The sequence below is a fragment of the Alternaria burnsii genome (genome assembly GCF_013036055.1).
Source record: "Alternaria burnsii strain CBS107.38 chromosome Unknown 715, whole genome shotgun sequence".
NCBI classification, from domain to species: domain Eukaryota; kingdom Fungi; phylum Ascomycota; class Dothideomycetes; order Pleosporales; family Pleosporaceae; genus Alternaria; species Alternaria burnsii.
In genome coordinates this window covers 462224-479785 of record NW_024066116.1, presented here as the reverse complement: position 1 = coordinate 479785, position 17562 = coordinate 462224, and the positions used below count along the sequence as shown (strand labels likewise).

At 49.2% G+C, this 17562-nt stretch overlaps 6 protein-coding genes across 6 annotated transcripts; 4 read left to right on the top strand and 2 right to left on the bottom strand.

The window, feature by feature from the left end:
- Positions 1–912: 912 nt before the first annotated feature.
- GT037_007303 (uncharacterized protein) lies at positions 913–1372 on the bottom strand (the record flags this gene model as incomplete). The annotated part of the gene is made up of 2 exons (XM_038932350.1): positions 913–1224; positions 1289–1372. The coding sequence occupies 2 exons, from the start codon at positions 1370–1372 to the stop codon at positions 913–915; spliced, it is 396 nt and encodes a 131-aa protein (XP_038784838.1).
- Positions 1373–2725: 1353 nt separating this feature from the next.
- GT037_007301 (uncharacterized protein) lies at positions 2726–10712 on the bottom strand (the record flags this gene model as incomplete). The annotated part of the gene is made up of 6 exons (XM_038932348.1): positions 2726–3488; positions 4713–4762; positions 5193–5609; positions 6230–6283; positions 8106–8710; positions 10172–10712. The coding sequence occupies 6 exons, from the start codon at positions 10710–10712 to the stop codon at positions 2726–2728; spliced, it is 2430 nt and encodes an 809-aa protein (XP_038784836.1).
- Positions 6358–7317, top strand: GT037_007302 (uncharacterized protein; the record flags this gene model as incomplete). Its single annotated transcript, XM_038932349.1, has 3 exons — positions 6358–6451; positions 6499–6896; positions 6964–7317. The coding sequence occupies 3 exons, from the start codon at positions 6358–6360 to the stop codon at positions 7315–7317; spliced, it is 846 nt and encodes a 281-aa protein (XP_038784837.1).
- Positions 10713–11084: 372 nt separating the features above from the next.
- On the top strand, positions 11085–12530 carry GT037_007300 (uncharacterized protein; the record flags this gene model as incomplete). Its single annotated transcript, XM_038932347.1, has 4 exons — positions 11085–11361; positions 11442–11678; positions 11731–12053; positions 12105–12530. The coding sequence occupies 4 exons, from the start codon at positions 11085–11087 to the stop codon at positions 12528–12530; spliced, it is 1263 nt and encodes a 420-aa protein (XP_038784835.1).
- A 1005-nt stretch (positions 12531–13535) lies between these two features.
- GT037_007299 (uncharacterized protein) lies at positions 13536–14308 on the top strand (the record flags this gene model as incomplete). Its single annotated transcript, XM_038932346.1, has 3 exons — positions 13536–13635; positions 13697–13893; positions 13958–14308. The coding sequence occupies 3 exons, from the start codon at positions 13536–13538 to the stop codon at positions 14306–14308; spliced, it is 648 nt and encodes a 215-aa protein (XP_038784834.1).
- Positions 14309–15657: 1349 nt separating this feature from the next.
- On the top strand, positions 15658–17505 carry GT037_007298 (mfs general substrate transporter; the record flags this gene model as incomplete). Its single annotated transcript, XM_038932345.1, has 3 exons — positions 15658–15832; positions 15885–17091; positions 17142–17505. 3 exons carry the CDS (start codon positions 15658–15660, stop codon positions 17503–17505), a joined length of 1746 nt encoding a protein of 581 aa, XP_038784833.1.
- Positions 17506–17562: the final 57 nt, after the last annotated feature.

Genomic DNA, 17562 nt, shown 5'->3' with positions numbered 1-17562 from the left:
CTCATATTGCGTTGCGCCAAACACATGAGGTTGGAGTAAGCTTTGGTCGAGGTAATGCATCTGGTCGTCTATCTGAAACGCTAACTACCAGTAGTCCAAGTACAACACAGGTCTCCCCTACCAACGTCTACGTCTTCTTCCTTTTTATCCACCGCCACAAACCATACACACATCTTTGAACCGTTGATCCGATTGACTAGCGTTTGTTATTCCGCAAAGTTGCACCCTCTTGTAGTTCGCTTGCGCTTCCTGACACGACAACATCTCTTCTCGTCAATATATCTGGAATAGCAACGGACGCTGCAGAGTGACCCGCCGCGAATTATGTTTCCTGCGCTGCATCCACCAGCATTGACGCTGCTAATCATCTCATCCACATAGAAGTTTAGCGAAATCTTGCCTATGATTGCGACCGGAACAGGTCCTTCGGGCCATAGCAAAATTCGAGGTTAGCCAAAAAGCAGGGGAAGAGAAAGGCCGGGCGATCTCTCTTGACACTCGCATGCGAGACTCTTAGGTGTCAAAACGGGTCTGTTTCAACTATGGGATATTGATGTGGTGTGTCGGGATGCGCTTCATGAACTGAGTGATGGGAAGGAGTTTGGTGAGCAACTGACGAGAGAGGGATTTCTTTCGCTGATATTGATCTGGAGTAATTGACGGCATATGGCGCTGAGCTCGAAAGGCGCGGAGCCCTAGCAAGCGAATCATTGTGACGGCCTCCTGAACGCAGCCAGATACTTCGCCACCAAGATCAACGCTCCGTAGCGTTGACCTTGTTGTCGAGGAATGCAACCAGGGCAACCAACAGAGTACCTGCCAAGGTTAGTCGTCTGCTCTGTGGTCTAAAAGTACCTTGGAGAGATACCCGCGGTCACGACATAGCTGCCGATTGTGAAGCCAGTCTGTATACTACTTTGAACATCCGCATTGAACATTGTCGAGGCCACGACAGACCAGACGATCGATATAATCAAACTCAGCACGATGGGGGAGAATCACTATACTAGTGACCTGCGGATCCCAGCTGCGTATGATGTTAAGTGCGTGCCGCTGTTTATCGGGTGTTGCTAATACTTCCTCGGCGACGAGTCTGCTTGTTATGGTATTGCCATCCAATTCTGATGGATGTTCGAAGTAATGGGACTGGCGAGCATAGGGTCCACATTGACCTAGATCCAGTGTATCTTTGAGTCGTTTACCCGCTGTGTTGCTGTTATGAAGCTAGAGGTAAGCAGGAGTGTTAGGCTGTAAACGAAGAGACAGAAGGATGATAATGAGGTCTTACCTTTACCACATCGATCCTTTGGACCGAATTGACGCTGACCAATTCGAAGAGTCCACGTCTTGTGCATTGCAGGTCGTAAAACATACGCAGATGTGTAAGAAGGCCTTTGTCGTCCGCTCTCCGTGAACAAGGGACTGAGAAACGACGGCCGTTGTCCAAAAAAGATGATAACTTCTAAATCAAATCCTGGCTGGGCTCTCCAAGCCATGGTATAATCCATTATGAAGTCCATTTCGTTCCTTGCACAGAGATAGTACATGCGCCAGAAGGTTTGCCATTCAGGCGTTCTCTGGGACCGTACTCTAGCCAAAACGATTGACTTGGAATGTAGTGAGACTCTCTAATCTACGCAAGGAGGTTTCGGTGCACATACCAATATATGATCTCGAATATCAAATGTGCTAGCAAGATCTCGGCGGCCAATTCCGAAATGGGAGATGATAATTGCACAGGCTCTAATTTTGAGCCATAATACATAACAAAGAAGCCTTAACCCGACGAACTGCAATTGATTAAATACACGGCGGACGAGCATTAAACGCCATCCCACAATTTGAAAAATGTTGGTAACTTCTAAAGGTCCTTGCTCTTGCTGATGAGTATTAAGCGCATGCGAAATGAAAGACATTATCTTGCCGAAAACAGAGTAAAAGATTACATGGGAGAGTTGAGTGTGAGACACGATGGAAAGGCTGCATGCTTTGCAGCAAGGCTACAGTGTTTATATAGACAGCTTGCAACGTAGCCTGCTGCAATTCTCTCGACAAGTTTTGGACACGATTGGACCAAGCTAAAGTCATGTGGTTCTACCAGGCGTGACGCTGACCCTAGGCGACATTGGCCATTCATCGAAAGGTGGCTGTATGCAACATAGCAGCTGTCAATTCCAAAGTAGCAAGATCCGCGTTAGAGTGGAACTGTGGCTGAGACTCACGTCCAATGACTAACGACAGTAATTTTCGATACAGTTGTTTTGTTTGCTTGTCTGTATAGTGACTGAGCATGCCGCCGTTACGGCCCGCTATGAGCGCAGCCTCATAGGGCTATATGTATGCACTACCTCGTCTATAGAGAACTCGTGGAAAGTCGGATATCGTGTAGACCATCCATGAAGTCGTCTATAATGGGGACGTGGTGATGGAATAGTGGTGAGGCTGGCGTGCCAGTCTTGGAGCGATCTGGCGCTGAATTTGCCCGGCGCCCGCTTGGACAACCCCGCCTCCTCCGCCCGCCTATTCAGCACATCGTCCAACATCATTTCGTCACTACTCCCGGTGCACTGTGCCAGACTATCATGATGGCATAACAACGAAACACCTCTATTATCCAGGTTGCGACAACATTTGTTTTGAAGTTTTAACACTGTGTCTTGCGATTGTTCCTAAGCTGAAGATTGCTACTCCACAAACAGCGAACAGTTCGGGAGCCTGATGAGGCTCAATCACGAACGTAACATTTACGCGATTCGAAGAAAGCCTTGACATATGTCTCAATATGGTCAGAGTCCCGATGTTCTCCAAGAACACCATAGCAGTGCATCATATGATCCCTATCCAGATACACGTCGAGGAAAGCTCCATGAGGTCGTGAGACGGCTCTGATCGATCCATTAACCAGATAACGGCAATGAGTGTGATGTTCTTCAAACGTCACCCAGAGCCCGTCCGGATACCTGCTGTTATCTCCTTCCATAACAGTGTTTTGATGTACTCGGTGCTCGCCATTTCGATCCTCGAAGAAACCGTAGTCCTTGCCATCCACGAAGTCGTGGTGCATAGTCGCATCGAAGCAAGGGTCTGGAATCCAACCGTTGGCAAGAAGGTCGAAATAACAGCCCAACTTCCGCGCCGATGAAGGGTCTTCTGGGCAGGCTATGAATGTGCCTTTGTCGTCATGCTGGATGGGTAGGCTGGTGTGGTTGAATGCGCCACTCCATGTACTTGCGACGAAGAGGAAATAGGTGACTGGGATCAACAACACCAGAACAGCGGCGACAGAGACCATAACGACACCTTTCGGTAGACGCCCGCGTCTCTCTCTGCTGTGATGGTTCTCTGGGGTGCAAGACTCAGGGTTTGGTATGGGAATATATTCTTTTCCACTGTCGTGCCGTGAAGGCTTCGTCAAGAAGGCCCCCATCGTCTCGATTGCCTTCTTGATTCGATCGATTTCCGACAATTGGCCTTTGGTTTTGGCCGGACTGTACCGGTTAGAGAGGATGAACTGTGCCGGCGAACTAGACGGCGTATGGCTGTGAAAGTCGCCTGGTATGTTGAGACAGACAACGTTTTCTTGGAACGTTCAATGATGAAGTTCAACGCCAGTCTCGGATGCTACGGTCCTGAGCAAATCCGAAAGCTGCTCACATGATAACGTCGCAACATGCATCATCCACTGCGGGAGCGGAACGTTAAGCCGGCTGAAATACCCCGATGACTAACATGTAGTAAGCAGTTGCTGAGTAGAGACTCATACAGACGTAAGCGGTGTGGAGTGAGATTTGGCTAGATTTAGTTTGTGGCCTCACATCGTACGGCCAGTGCAGCATGGATCATAGCAACGGGCAGGTGCTTAGCGCCTCGGCCCGAAGCGCAGATCCGCAGCTGCAAGAATTCAGCGTCTTACTGCATAGTAGTGAGCATGGAACGGTCCTTGTTTGAAACTGCTTTGCCTGCATTACGGATATCTCCATTAGCGTCTTACCTTTCTCATCCTAGAGATTTATGTGTTGTTTTTCTTTGAGTTCTCAGCGGTCGGTTGGCGACAGCATCTCGAATTATCGATTCGAAGAACGAGAATGCGGAATCTGGGGGCGGGGTTGTGGAGAGCTACGTGGCCCCGAGTCGCGTCAGTGATCATGGCACCGATTGACGACGTGATGTTCATCTGGTTCTGTGCATTTTCGGCATAGTGATGTCTTGCAGACGCATGTCAAGACTGCCCAGCGGGCTTATGTTCACCGGTGCGATCTTGGCAAACACTTGCATGCGGATGTGCGTCGGCGGTTTCCAGCATCGGTCCGACCGGCACGTTTCTACTTGGATAGGCATGCTTGCTATAGTTCTCGATCCAAAGCTTTGTCATCGCGTATTGGGAAAACGTGACTGGCATATCTACGTAGTTGACACGGGTAATCGTCGGGACTTCCGTCACGTAGAGAGAACAAGTTCTTCAAGATCTCGGTGTTGACAGCCCCGAAATCGAGCGCGAAGATTGATTACATGCGGGGACAATGGGGCGAAAATGGTCATCTGCATGCATGGGTACTCTGCGCTGCGTGTAGTGACTCTTGATGTCCGGTTGAGATGGCACATTACTTACCTACGTAGATACGCATGTTGCGAGAATGATGCATGTTTTTTCGGATCTGACGGAGGCCTCATTCTCTATGGCGATAATCATCGGTTGTACGCATATCACACACGTGTACTTCTCATGGGCATCTACCACCGGGAAAACATCGCGGCGACCAATCTATGTATGCGTCAGCAAGATCATGAGAGCCTCCGTTTAATGTTCAATGTCAGTCTAGGCGCAGCAAAGTGTCCAGAAGCCTCCACAGAACTCAGACCCAGTGCATTCACAGTACATTGGTGTTTCACAGTATTGGACACTAAGATAGAGGTCTTGCATAAGGTAGACTCGCATTGCGTATAGATTCATTGTTCTAAGACCTCAATCCCTTGCAGCGAAGCGCGGATCCAGGACGATGAATCTCCGTCTCGCCCGGAAAGCTGATATTCCCTGATAACAGTTCGGTACAATGCCTCGTATGTTTGGAGTTCGCTGCAACGTGATTCAAGAAAACATCCTGGCTGCCAGAAGAAGCCATCGACGCAGCTAATGCTGCAAGCTCAAGGATGTATACACAATGTATCGTATGATATTTGTCGAATGTCCAGACTGTATCATGCTTTGAGATCTCCACGGGGTCTTCTGGTATCGGCTCTGTGAGATTTTCCCAACGGAAAAACATCGGTTTTGGGATCTTCGCAGCGTATTCTTCAGATAGGGCTGCATTGTAGCACTCTGGTGGTGTCCATTGGGGAGCAACGATATCGTATATACACCCGGCCGCGATTGCTGTTGAGTAGTTGCTACCGCAATCGGTGTATGCCTTTGATAGTTTCGGTGCTTTGTCGGTTTGCTGTGTCGCAGATACGCCTAGCCATGCGAGCGATCCGACAACAATTGTGAAAAGGAAGAGGGCCACAGCCACTAGATTCGCGTACGCAATGCCTCGATGGGGCTTTGACCAAAGCGATCCTGAAATCTTCTTTTGGAGTAACGTGTCTTGCTCTTCTAAGTCTTCTGGAAGTGGCTTTTGACGATAGTTGTCAAAGTCAGGTTTCGGTGAATTTGGTCGAAGTGAAAACGCCGGCATCGTGATATCTATCCGATTTCTCCAGTGGTAGCGATGAGTTGGACTACGATTCCAACTATGGTTTCCTCTGTCAGATAATTGGTACTTATGATGGGAGTCTACGTCTCTATCGCCTGTCGGGCGTAACCTTGGTAGTGATTTTGCGGGGAAAATCCGAGGCTGACGCATCTTACTCAGCGACCTTCCTAGATTCACAAGCTAATACACTAATGCGTTTTACTATCAACGTGGGTATATACGCGATGTGACCTGGTAGTGCACGTCAGGCTATCTGACATGGACCAGGTGTGTTGATTGCGTTGTTAAAGTTCCGGGTACGAGTTCGCCATGCGTCGGTCCGAGTAGTTACGCCGCACTACGACTGCTACGTATACCTAGGAAGTCCCCACCTTGAGTTACGCGAAACCGAAAGACTCTCCATGAAGGTTAGCACGAACTCTCAATCACATGTTTGGTAAGGTTATTGTGTCTCTACCATCAGAAAGATGATGCCGATCGAACAACGATGCGGATCGGATCGCCCAAAGAGCATCCGGCCGTGTCCACGGCGGACGTACCTGCTGAATCCGAATCACAAAGCTGACATCGGGATGTGAAGCGCCTCGGTTTAACTAGCTACTGTCTCAGTAGCATGAGCAGCAAACGTTACCAAAACTCAATGTCACCAAAGAAAAGTCAAGGAATCATGTCACGACAAGAGGAAGACGAGGACTGGAAATCTTTGACCGATGCTAATGAGCGAAGAAGAGTGCAAAATCGAATCGCGCAGCGCAACTATCGTAGGGTATCCACCCCAATTAGACCCCATTCATGACTAATTTCATAGGCCGTAACATCAAGCGTCGACTACAGCAACTGGAGGTGTTCAATCGCAGCACATCAGATAGCCCACCAACGACACCTAAAGAAAATCAGCAGTCTTGTCGAACGCCACCGAAAGAATCAACAAAATCGAAGCATACACGTCGAGATTCTATCAACCCCACGGCCCCAGATGCACTATTGCCTAATCTGGAGACGGGCAATGGACTCCCAGCAGCGGTATCACCGAACGACTCTTCTGTCCAAGCTTTCCTGTTCGGCAGTACAGGAGAAGCAGGGAACATTTCGTCAATATCCAATCAAGAAAACAGCAACATTGCCTCGCAACAGAAGAACGAAATGACCAACGTGTTTGATTTGACAACTCCCCTTACGAGTCTGGAGAACGATCTCATTTTGTTTGTATGTCTGCTGCAGCCACTCTTACTTCATATTCACTCATATTGGAATGCTGACACGGCCTGAATAGGGTCGAACCACGGTCCCGTCATCGGCGTCTACTTCCTCATCGAATTCTACCTTACCTCCAAGCCTCAATGCTTTGCAGAAAGCTGTGATAAAAGGCCGTGATAGTATTGCGGAGCTTCTTGTTGAGAATGGAGCAGACGTCTACATCATAGATGATTACGGGAACAACATCCTGCATCTCGCTGCGCAGACCGGACATGCGTCCTTGATATCATTCGGGTTGTCGCATTGCGTGAATGTCAATGCCATCAATGTGGCAGGAGAGACGCCGTTACATGTAGCGATAGAGCATGACTACGTTGAAATCGTTGACATGCTAATCAGAGCTGGAGCAGATATGGAATTTAAGTCGTAACGAAAATCGACATCATAGTGTTGCGATGGAGGATGTGCTCGTGACGAATCTTCTGCGTTGAACTCGGTTGTGGCTTGCTGACTTGCCTACATTATGAAAGCAAGCCAAGCAGCTACTGCTCCAGGAACCCCAGTCCAACCTATTACCCATACTATAGCATGCTTTTGATTTAGGTTTTGCGCAACCCAGAAAATTGCACTACTGATGAGGGCCGCGATGATCTGCGGTAAGGATATGGCAGTGTTGTGCAAACCAACGATTGTGCCGCCCTGTACCACGCTCCATACATGTTCATCCTCTCTTTCAGCAGACTCTTCGTCGGTGGAAAACTTTGCTGTCTCCTCACCAATTATGGCGAATGGTACCCACTGGGTCACACCCCATGAGATACCGGCAATAGCGATCATGAACGTTGCTGTCGCACTTGATGATACCAATATCGTGGAGAGAACGCTCGTCGCATAAAGCGCCTGACTAGAGCTCCAAATGATAGTCAGTATAGAGGAGCTTCGAGCGCCTTTGCTGTAAATTTTCGCCTTTGCAAGCATCGATCTCAACATCACTGAGAGTCTCGGCAGCGCGATGTTCGTTGCTAGAGCTACAGTGGCGAAGAGCAAATTCGCCCTAGCTCCTAACCTCATCCCGTGGTCCTTGATTGATGAGCTTATCGTGACATTGTCTCTTGCTTGCTCGTCGACGTAAAGCTGTCCGATGAAGCTTGTACTGTAAAATAGAAACCCAAACCATCCGAGCCAAGAAAAGAATTGGACGAGGTAGACATGTCGTACCCTATTGGGGGCTTGCGAGAAGCCATCGAGGAGGTTTCGGAAAACTCGATAGACTGGGCGCTCAAGACCCGGGTCGTACGTTGACATTGACGGATCTTCCTCCTCGGTATAGTAGCAAGTGACAAGTGACGAGGCGATGAGTGCGAAGGTAGTCCAATAAACCATATATCGGAACCTCATGGCATCATAATCACTAGAGATCCAAGGCAGTGGTAGGGACCCAAGAACATAGCCGATAATGTTTCCCATACCAGCAAAACGGCCTGCCCATGCGCTTGCTATGGCTTGTTGTTCTCGCGGACAAATGTCGACATGCAACGAGCGAAGGCCAAGTTGGAGCGGCTGGATCGAGATGTTGAGGATGATAATCGCTAGAATAGCAACAGTCCGTGTAACAGTTCCCCACCATCCGTCGACATTACTAATGCCCAAGAGCGTGCAGACCGCTACCGAAATCGGCTCAGACCAGGCTAATGTTGTGGCGGCAAAGATGGTAGATAGCACTCCGCCGAGGATAAACGGTCTTCGTCGGCCCCATACAATACGTGATCGATCGCTGACGACACCCATGATAGGTTGAATGGTTGACCCACAGAGTGGTGCAACTGCCCATATGAGCGATGACTGGGTTGTGGATATACCGAGAGAAAAAAGGTAGGATGAGCCGTGGGAGAAGATTGTGGACCAAAGAATCTGTAAGCTGCAGCTTGAAGTTAATTGGAAGAATGTCATTATCACCTCGATATGTGACGTACCCTCCAAGTCCACATGCCATGGCTACGAGTGATGCAGTGGACAGTTGTCGAGAACCCTGTTTTGATTGTTCCGCGAGGGTTCTGGCACCCATCATACAGGCGCTCGAGGGCGTAAAGCCGCCCTCAGAAGCCGTGAGAGGTAAACATGGATGTCCCTCCTCTTCCAATGATTGTGAGGCCACGCCTTCAGCTATCTGTAGCTTCTCCATGTAATTTGATGATCAAAGAGTGTCGGGTGAGGTCTTGATCCTCAGATAAGATGATTCGGGCTGTAATGCTGGAACGAGCATACCAGCACTCCACGTGAAGTTACTGCACGGTCTCCACCCATCGCAGCCAGTGACGAAGCTCCAGGGGAAGAAAAGCTTACTACAAGGGTATAGTAATCATAGGTGTAAGACATGAAACTCAGCTATTCGCATCAGATCTAGTGTCTTTACTCTCATTGCTGATGATGTTGTCATCACCATCAGTTGACAGTGTGGCCTGTCTCTCTACCTAGGTAGGCGGCTTTCAATCTGCAGTGGCGCTGACCCAGCGTTCCATGAACCAAATGCACAGCGTTGTTTACTATCTTTGACATTGCGCGAATCATGAGTGGATCTTCTTGGACTAGAAGTGCCTACTTTGATTGAGATGACTTCGTGGCTGAGTGATGGCAAAATAGGCGGGCTGGCAAGCGTTGGGCGCAGCGTTGCGCTGAACAGCGACCCCAGGGACGCGCCGGAGAAAATAGAGTCCACCCCGAGCTCAGCGCTCACCAACCCAGCTACGACACAACGACCAAACTAACAACCATCCGTAACTTGACCACTCCTCGACACATACCCGAACCTGGTGCGCGTACTCTCCGCTATGCTTCTGAGAGGTATCTCCGATCTTGACTTGACCCGCCGCGCACTGTATCGAGACCGCGCTTTGTGATCGAAGCCAGCCAACTTTCCCGATCTGCGGATGTCCACGCACAGTGCACAACACTGTTCATTGGAAATCTCACCTTTACTCATCTCGTTGCTTCACAAAGATCATTTTGAATTCGTGCAAACCGGCTAGCTACGTTTTAAAATGCCTTTGCTGCCTAGGATGATAACTAAATACAAGTGCGTCGAACAAGTTAAGCAGGGACCTGACAACTGGAATATCCGGCCTCTGTTCGAGTGCGTATCTCGTCGAGGAAGGAAGTAGGCATATCAAGATGCTCCATCAAAGTTTGGCTGCAATGCTCAGTATGGTGCATTTGGATAACATGCTTATCCAACAACCTTCCGTTCTTTTCAAACCCGTCATGCAATCTTCTCCACATCAGAGCACAATGAATCATGTGCTCCCGTACTGGTGTCCAGTACCCATCTGGTATGAGGTATTCCGACATCTCCTCCTCTGTGAGCTGAAGAGTAGCGTTGGCAGAGTCATATGCCAGCCAGGGAGCCATGCGCTTGAACTCAGCGAGATTTTCCGTGTCTAAACAGGGAGTAGGGACCCAAATATTCCCTAGCACATCGTATGTGCAGCCGTTCTTGCGCGCCTCGGCTGGGTTAGATCCGCAGCTCAATGTCTTCATCTTAGGACCATGCGGTGGAAAGGGACGGAAGACAAATCCGACAAGAACTGTCAGTCCTACTGCCAACAGAATGTTGACAATGTAGGGTAATATTGCATATGGCGATCGTCTTTCACCAGGTCTTGCACCCAGTTCGTGTTTGTTGGGTCGGATCGGTGTGTCTTCGCTTTGGTCTGAAGTAGAGGAAGATGCAAAACCCGGGTACGTTGCAGGGCGTCTGGAAATCGAGTGAATCATGGTTTTTACCACGCCGATAGGACTGTCGACAAAGTTCGAGTGAACTGGAGACATTTCGCTTGCGCTTTGGCGCGTTGAGAATGGTATGACTTTGGGCGAAAAAGGAAGAGCTATCGCAAAAAGGGATCGGAATACTCAAAGGTCGAGCGGATGTATGCAAGTGTCTAGAGGCTCATTTCCTAGGAACATCGTTCTATCGCTTCTGTGCGAACTAAAATCCTCGGTCGTCATCGAGTGCGTGCGCCCATTGTCTTGCCATAGTCAGCCGTAGTTGTTTTGTGAGACGCTGACTACAGCCCCACAATTGACCCTTTCAAGCTAGCTTTCTTGATCAGATGAGGGAACACACCATCTTCACTCCGCATTACATCGAAAAGAAAAACGCGATTTTGAACCTCCTTTTTGAAGCAAGAACTTTCAGCAACTATGAAGCGGCTCAACTTGTTAATCACATCGCTCTTCGCTGTAATCAATGTTTGCCGAGCATCAGAGTCAGTGCAAATATGCCACATCGATCCAGGGCTGCATTCGGATGCATGCATGGCAATAAAGACTGTCAAATCGCAGCATGCAAGAGGACATGATTTGCTCATGACCTTTTCCGTCAAGTTCTATCAACGTCGCGGATGGGCAGCCTTTGGAGTTGGAGAGATCATGGATCGAGCTTTGATGTTTGTGCTATGGCCAGGAGAACAAGAAGGTGGTGAGTTGCCTCGTTATCTGACACCCTTATAAGGACTTACTGAGATTGCGGAGATACTGTCTTGTCATTGCGCTCGACAGTTGGACACGACGCACCACATCCGCTCAAGAACCAGAGACAGGTTCACGTGCATAGGACGGAAGTTGACGAGAATGGTTTCCATGTCTTGCAGGCCACTTGTTACTCGTGCGAGACGGTTGGTTTAGGTCCACTGAACGCTACCAGCGAACAACAACCATGGTTATTTGCGAGCAGCTCTATACAAAAGACCAGAACCAACGACCCAAGCTTGAGGATGGATATGCATACAGATTATGGTAAGCTATGGGTCTTTTGATCCTGAAAATGCACTATCTGACTGTGATGAAGGTCTCAAGTTCCTCGATATGGCGCAGGCGATATCCACGAACCAGGCCGAGGAATATCCAATAATCACTGGAGATCGTTCTTCGACTCATGATCTGGGCTCTTCCGAGCTTCGAAATCCAGCGATCCGCTCCCCTTTCAACATGTGGGACGCGCATGGAGCGATACTATCTTTTGCTGTCGTTCTCAATTGTATTGGAATTTTCTTGATTCGCAGCGGACTTGAGTGGTCATTTCGTGGTCATTGGATCGTGCAAGCACTCTCTGCCTCTGGCCTATTAGTTGGCTGTTTCATCGGTGTAATGAAAAGCACACATCTGTTCCAGGTATGTGGTCAACGGTATCGACAGCATTCATGTATAGCTAACATCTAGAAGATTGGTAGTTTCACGTCGATACACAAGATGATTGGTCTTGCGATCGCTGTCGCAGTGCCAGTTCAGATCACATTCGGTTACAAACACCATATAAACTACATAAAGTACGGAGAGCGGACTAGATCTTCCCTGGTTCATGTTTATCTTGGCCGCATCCTCTTTCTGGCTTTAAACCTCAATGTCTTTCTTGGGCTTTTACATGGGAGGAAGAGCATCAAGTTACGATGGCTCTGGGCGATGGTGGTATTTATTGAGATGCTGGCAATAAGTATGATGATGTTTGCGAAGCGCACCAACATCAAAAAGGGCTATGGGCATGTGGAAGGTGAGGAATTCGATCCGTTTGTGATTGGTGATGAGGAAGAGAAACTGAGGGATCCTGACTCATTCGACGAGGGATCTAGCAAGGCTAGCGTTACCTCCTAGAATTCAGTACTCAATGTCCGAGTGCGGAAAATCTCAGCAAGGCTTCAATGCCGAGATAGCTTGTAATCAAGCACGTGTCCACAAGCATACAGTCTGACGTAGCTATCGTCACCGTAATCTTCAGAGAATGAAGTCTAAACCAAGTTCAGGCAACTTGTTGATTTCTACCAAGCATGACTATCTAAAACATTGCCTTGCTCTCGGGGATACATGCACGTCTTCGACCAAAGCGAAATCCCTGTGTTCTGATCCTTGCTTGACGAATGGGCTAGCAAGATCATGGTGTCCACGTGCACAGTACTGTGAACATGCACTGGAACTAAACTCAGCACACCACTATATGCACGCTCTCAATACTGAATGTGTTCATCTTGGCCTATAGAAGGGATCACACCAGTGCTCGTGTTCTTGACGTTCAATTTGTTCGTCGCTAACTCGAACCATATGTGATAGACTTGTGAACAAATGTTCCATCCAGAGCAGCGAGGTACGTCGTCATTCGTTGTGACTACTGACCAGTGTCGATGCTTACGCAGCCCCCACAAGGCTGTAGTAACGGAGTAAAAGTGATTGGTCCGTGCTGAGTAAGGCCCAATGATTAGCTGTCTGTGAACAGTCATCATCAATTCGTGTAAGCAATCAGTTACGCCTTGTGCCATGGTAAGAATGAGGAACCTGTAAGGTAATCGCTTACCCTAACTTCAGCATGTAGAAATTACCCGAAACCATCACTGAGTCTTGCGAATGTTCAGTGGAGTAAAGGTAAGCCGGATTTGCACTGAGTAAGACTCAATGAGAGTACCAGTGAGTAAGGTTCGGGAGAGTTGGGTTCGAACATCGCCGAATCGACACCTAGGTCCTTGGTGGTGCAGACTGGCTGGACAGCCTCGTCGTACATAAGAAGAACATCCTACCACAGGCTGAACACCATCACAACGAAACGAACCATCAATTCATAGTCCAACACGATCTTTCTAGCATCGTCTGTCCTTCTCATCCATCAATATGAAGTCGACTACCATCCTCTCCGTCCTGATGGGCATGACCACTCTCGTCTCTGCACTACCTGTTGCAGACGCCAATGGTCTCGGCCTTGTCGAACCCAGTAAGCAAGCCACACGACCTTGGTAGTGTTAAAAGTTTTCTAAACAACCTTATCGTTCCAGTTGGGCTCGCCAAGCGAATGCCCCAAAAGAAGATCGACGCTGTGGATGTCGAGAAGAGGCAGAAGAAGATCGATGCCGTTGACGTTGAGAAACGCCAGAAGAAGATTGATGCAGTTGACGTTGAGAAACGCCAAAAGAAGATTGACGCTGTAGACGTCGAGAAGCGTCAGAAGAAGATCGATGCCGTTGACGTTGAGGTGAGCCATAACACTACGAAACCCGCGCAGAACATAGGCTGACTTCGTACCTCCACTTGCACAGAAGCGCCAAAAGAAGATCGATGCTGTCGACGTCGAGAAACGCGAGCCTCAGAAGAAGATCGACGCCGTCGATGTCGAGAAGCGCCAGAAGAAGATTGACGCCGTCGACGTCGAGAAGCGCGAACCCCAGAAGAAGATCGATGCTGTCGACGTCGAGAAGCGTCAAAAGAAGATTGATGCTGTAGATGTTGAGAAGCGCCAGAAGAAAATCGACGCAGTTGACGTTGAGAAGCGTGAGCCTCAGAAGAAGATTGACGCGGTCGATGTTGAAAAGCGCCAGAAGAAGATCGACGCTGTTGATGTGGAGAAGCGTGAGCCTCAGAAGAAGATTGATGCGGTCGACGTTGAGTAAAGCACTACTCCCATTTTTACAGATCGTCGGTTCTGTGAACAATCACGCCCAGCCTACAAGATTGCTTGGGATCATGACTTGGATGAATGACGAGGAATTGGGCGCCAGATGGTAGTTGACAGATATGGTTGGGCATGATGTTATGGTAAATGCGAGGTGTCTTGTAGCCTAGTCCACTCGTTTGGTCGTACTTCAAGAAATTGACTGTTTTCTTCGATTGTGGTGGCGTCCGAAAGTAATGCACCTACCTGCTTTCTTGCATTGGATAGATGAAGTACAAAGAAAGCATAAGCTACTCAACGCGGCCCACGATGATCTTATCGTTCAGCGAGGCTTCTTCTGCGACCGCATGGAACGATAGCATATCTGAAAGTGATGTTGTTGGTATGTAACGACGGCGTCTTTGTCCACAGCCTAAACTGTCCGGAGGGGCCGGGAATCTCAATCTTGGGTATACCAGCCTCAGAACCCGGAATGTCAGCCCTAGTATTCCTCAAAGACCAAACCCTTGGAACTTCAAGGGACGAAGGGACGATAGCCAAGTGTATACCCCGGAAGTCTAGACTTTTCCGGCGGAGACATACATTCCCACCCCTTGCAAGCCAATAGAAAACTCTGCAGTTGCACTCGTGCTCGCAAACTTCAATGCTTCTGCATCGGAAAGCGCCCGCAGGAGGCGTCCATCGTGCATCGGCGTTCAGCGAACATGTGGAGGTGGAAAGGAAGAAAATTTGATGCTTGATGGCATCTCATCTGCACGGTTACCAAAGCTCCTGTCCGCGGCTGACTCGCGCGTTTATTGGTTGTAGCTGGCAGCAAGCTTCACGATCGAGCTTCGCAGTATCCTGTCTTCACAACAAAGGCAAACTTTGGAATGCAGAAACCTGCGTGCGATTGAATATAGATCGTCAGTATGGGCGCATTACTCTCACATTTACAGCTCACACGTGGTATAAAACTGCGTAATAGAATCCTTACAGCCCAGCATTTGTGATCACGCGCGAACCAGCGCGTCGGATTGTCAGCGCCTTCATGCACCCGGGCTGCAGGCCAGCAAGTCCCCGCTTTGCGCCATTCGACGCTGTACTTGTGGTATATAGGACCCTGCTTCCCATATTTTTGTGCGCCACGGGATACTCAATCGCGGACTTTCGTTCCGTGGTGCTTTTGTCGAGGTAGTTTGGTTGGCCAATTGCTTGCGCCGAGGTTCCTGAAAAGAAAGATTGCGACGTCATACCCGGGTGAACCCCAAACGCCAGCTGGAGAGCTTCTGGACTACAACTTCTGTTCTCATCTGAGGGCAATACATCGATATTTTCTATTGTAATATAGGAGGAATTTAGCCCACCATGTCGCTCTCGCAACGAGTGACGTCGATAGAGGAGCATGAGCCGTGGAGTAGAGAGGCAAGCCCGGACTCTAGGCACCGGAAGATGAGCTTCAACCCAGTCGGCACATGGACAGAGCAAACTGGCGAAGAGCCAACGATAGGCGCATTCGAAGTGCCTAAGTGGAAGAGACTGCGTATGTATCATGCACGGCCTGGCATGGGCACACAGAAGCTAATGTTGCGTAGTCCAGGTCTTACTCGCCGTTATCTACTGCCTCTTCGCCGCCGGTGTCGTCTTCGGTTACGCCGCGATAAAACCCGTACTACTTGAGGAGGGTGTATACAGAGACTACTGCACAAAGGAAGAACTGGATCAAGATGTACACGTCTGCTACGAACAGGAGCTCCGGCTAAACCTCATGTTCACCATTGCCGCTGTATCTACGAACGTCGTCGCGCTTCCTGTCGGTACAATCCTCGATCGCTTCGGACCACGCGTGTGCGGTATAACTGGGGCGATATCTATAACGATTGGCGCATTGCTTTTCGCGTTCGCAAAGGAATTGCCGCTTGATGGTTATATCCCTGGATATCTGTTCATGGCGTTGGGCGGACCGTTCATCTTCATTTCATCGTTCCAGCTCAGCAACACATTCCCGCAGTACTCTGGACTGATCTTGGCACTTTTGACCGGAGCTTTCGATACCTCGAGCGCGATCTTTCTGATGTACCGACTTGTCTACCAAGGTACAGACGGCAAATTCTCGATCAAGAAGTTCTTCCTTATCTATCTTATCGTTCCGGCCTTTATCCTTGTGGTGCAAGTCCTCTTCATGCCATCGGTGTCTTACAAAACAGTTGGTGAACTCGTTACCAGCGCAGAGGAGGAGCAAGTCATCCACGACTCAGACGACGAGATCGAAGACGCTGCGACGGTTCGAAGCATACAGGATGCGCGACGAGCACATCGCGACAGCATTGTCAGCGAGATCACATCTTTGCTTGGCACCAAAGACGGCAAGAAGCAGGCTGAAGAGGAAGACAAGAAAAAGAATATCTCAGGTGTTTGGGGAGCGCTACACGGTCGCACCGCCAGCCAGCAAATCCGCACTCCTTGGTTCATTCTTATCACACTGTTCACGGTCCTCCAGATGACGCGCATCAACTACTTTGTCGCCACAATCCGGACGCAGTACACATATCTTTTCCATGACTACAACAAGGCGGTTGAGATCAACAACTTCTTTGATGTCGCACTTCCCGTGGGCGGTGTCTTGTCAGTTCCATTTATTGGTCTGCTTCTCGACAACACAAGCACTACCTTTACGCTGTCCCTACTTGTCACTGTAGCGACAACTATTGGAGTACTGGGTGTGATTCCGGAGACATGGGCTGCATACGCCAACATCATCCTCTTTGTGCTATACCGACCTCTATACTATACCGCAGTCTCGTAAGTCATCTCTACACCGCATATAAACCTTCTACTAACACCTCTCCCAGCGATTATTCGGCCAAGGTCTTCGGCTTCGCCACCTTCGGCAAAGTCTACGGCCTCATCATCTGCCTTGCCGGTGTCCTCAACTTCTCGCAATCTGCCCTTGACGCTGCTACGCACAAGACCTTCAAGAACGATCCCGTACCTATCAACGTCATTTTGCTCAGCTTGGCGCTGCTTGTCGGTCTCGCACTTGTGACATTTGTGTGGCGAAAGAGCCATAAGATCCAACGGGAGAACATTGAAGAGGAGGCTGAGGAGGCGAGGGAGACACTTATGCCGAATGCTAGTGAGATCAATGGATACGGGTCGATGAATGGAAGTGGGACAGCGAGTCCTGGGGAAGAGGATAGGGGCAGGAGGCTGTGAATGTGAGGTGTGTCTTTCCTGGGATCTAACTTGCTATTTGCGTTTTCTTTTCTCAGC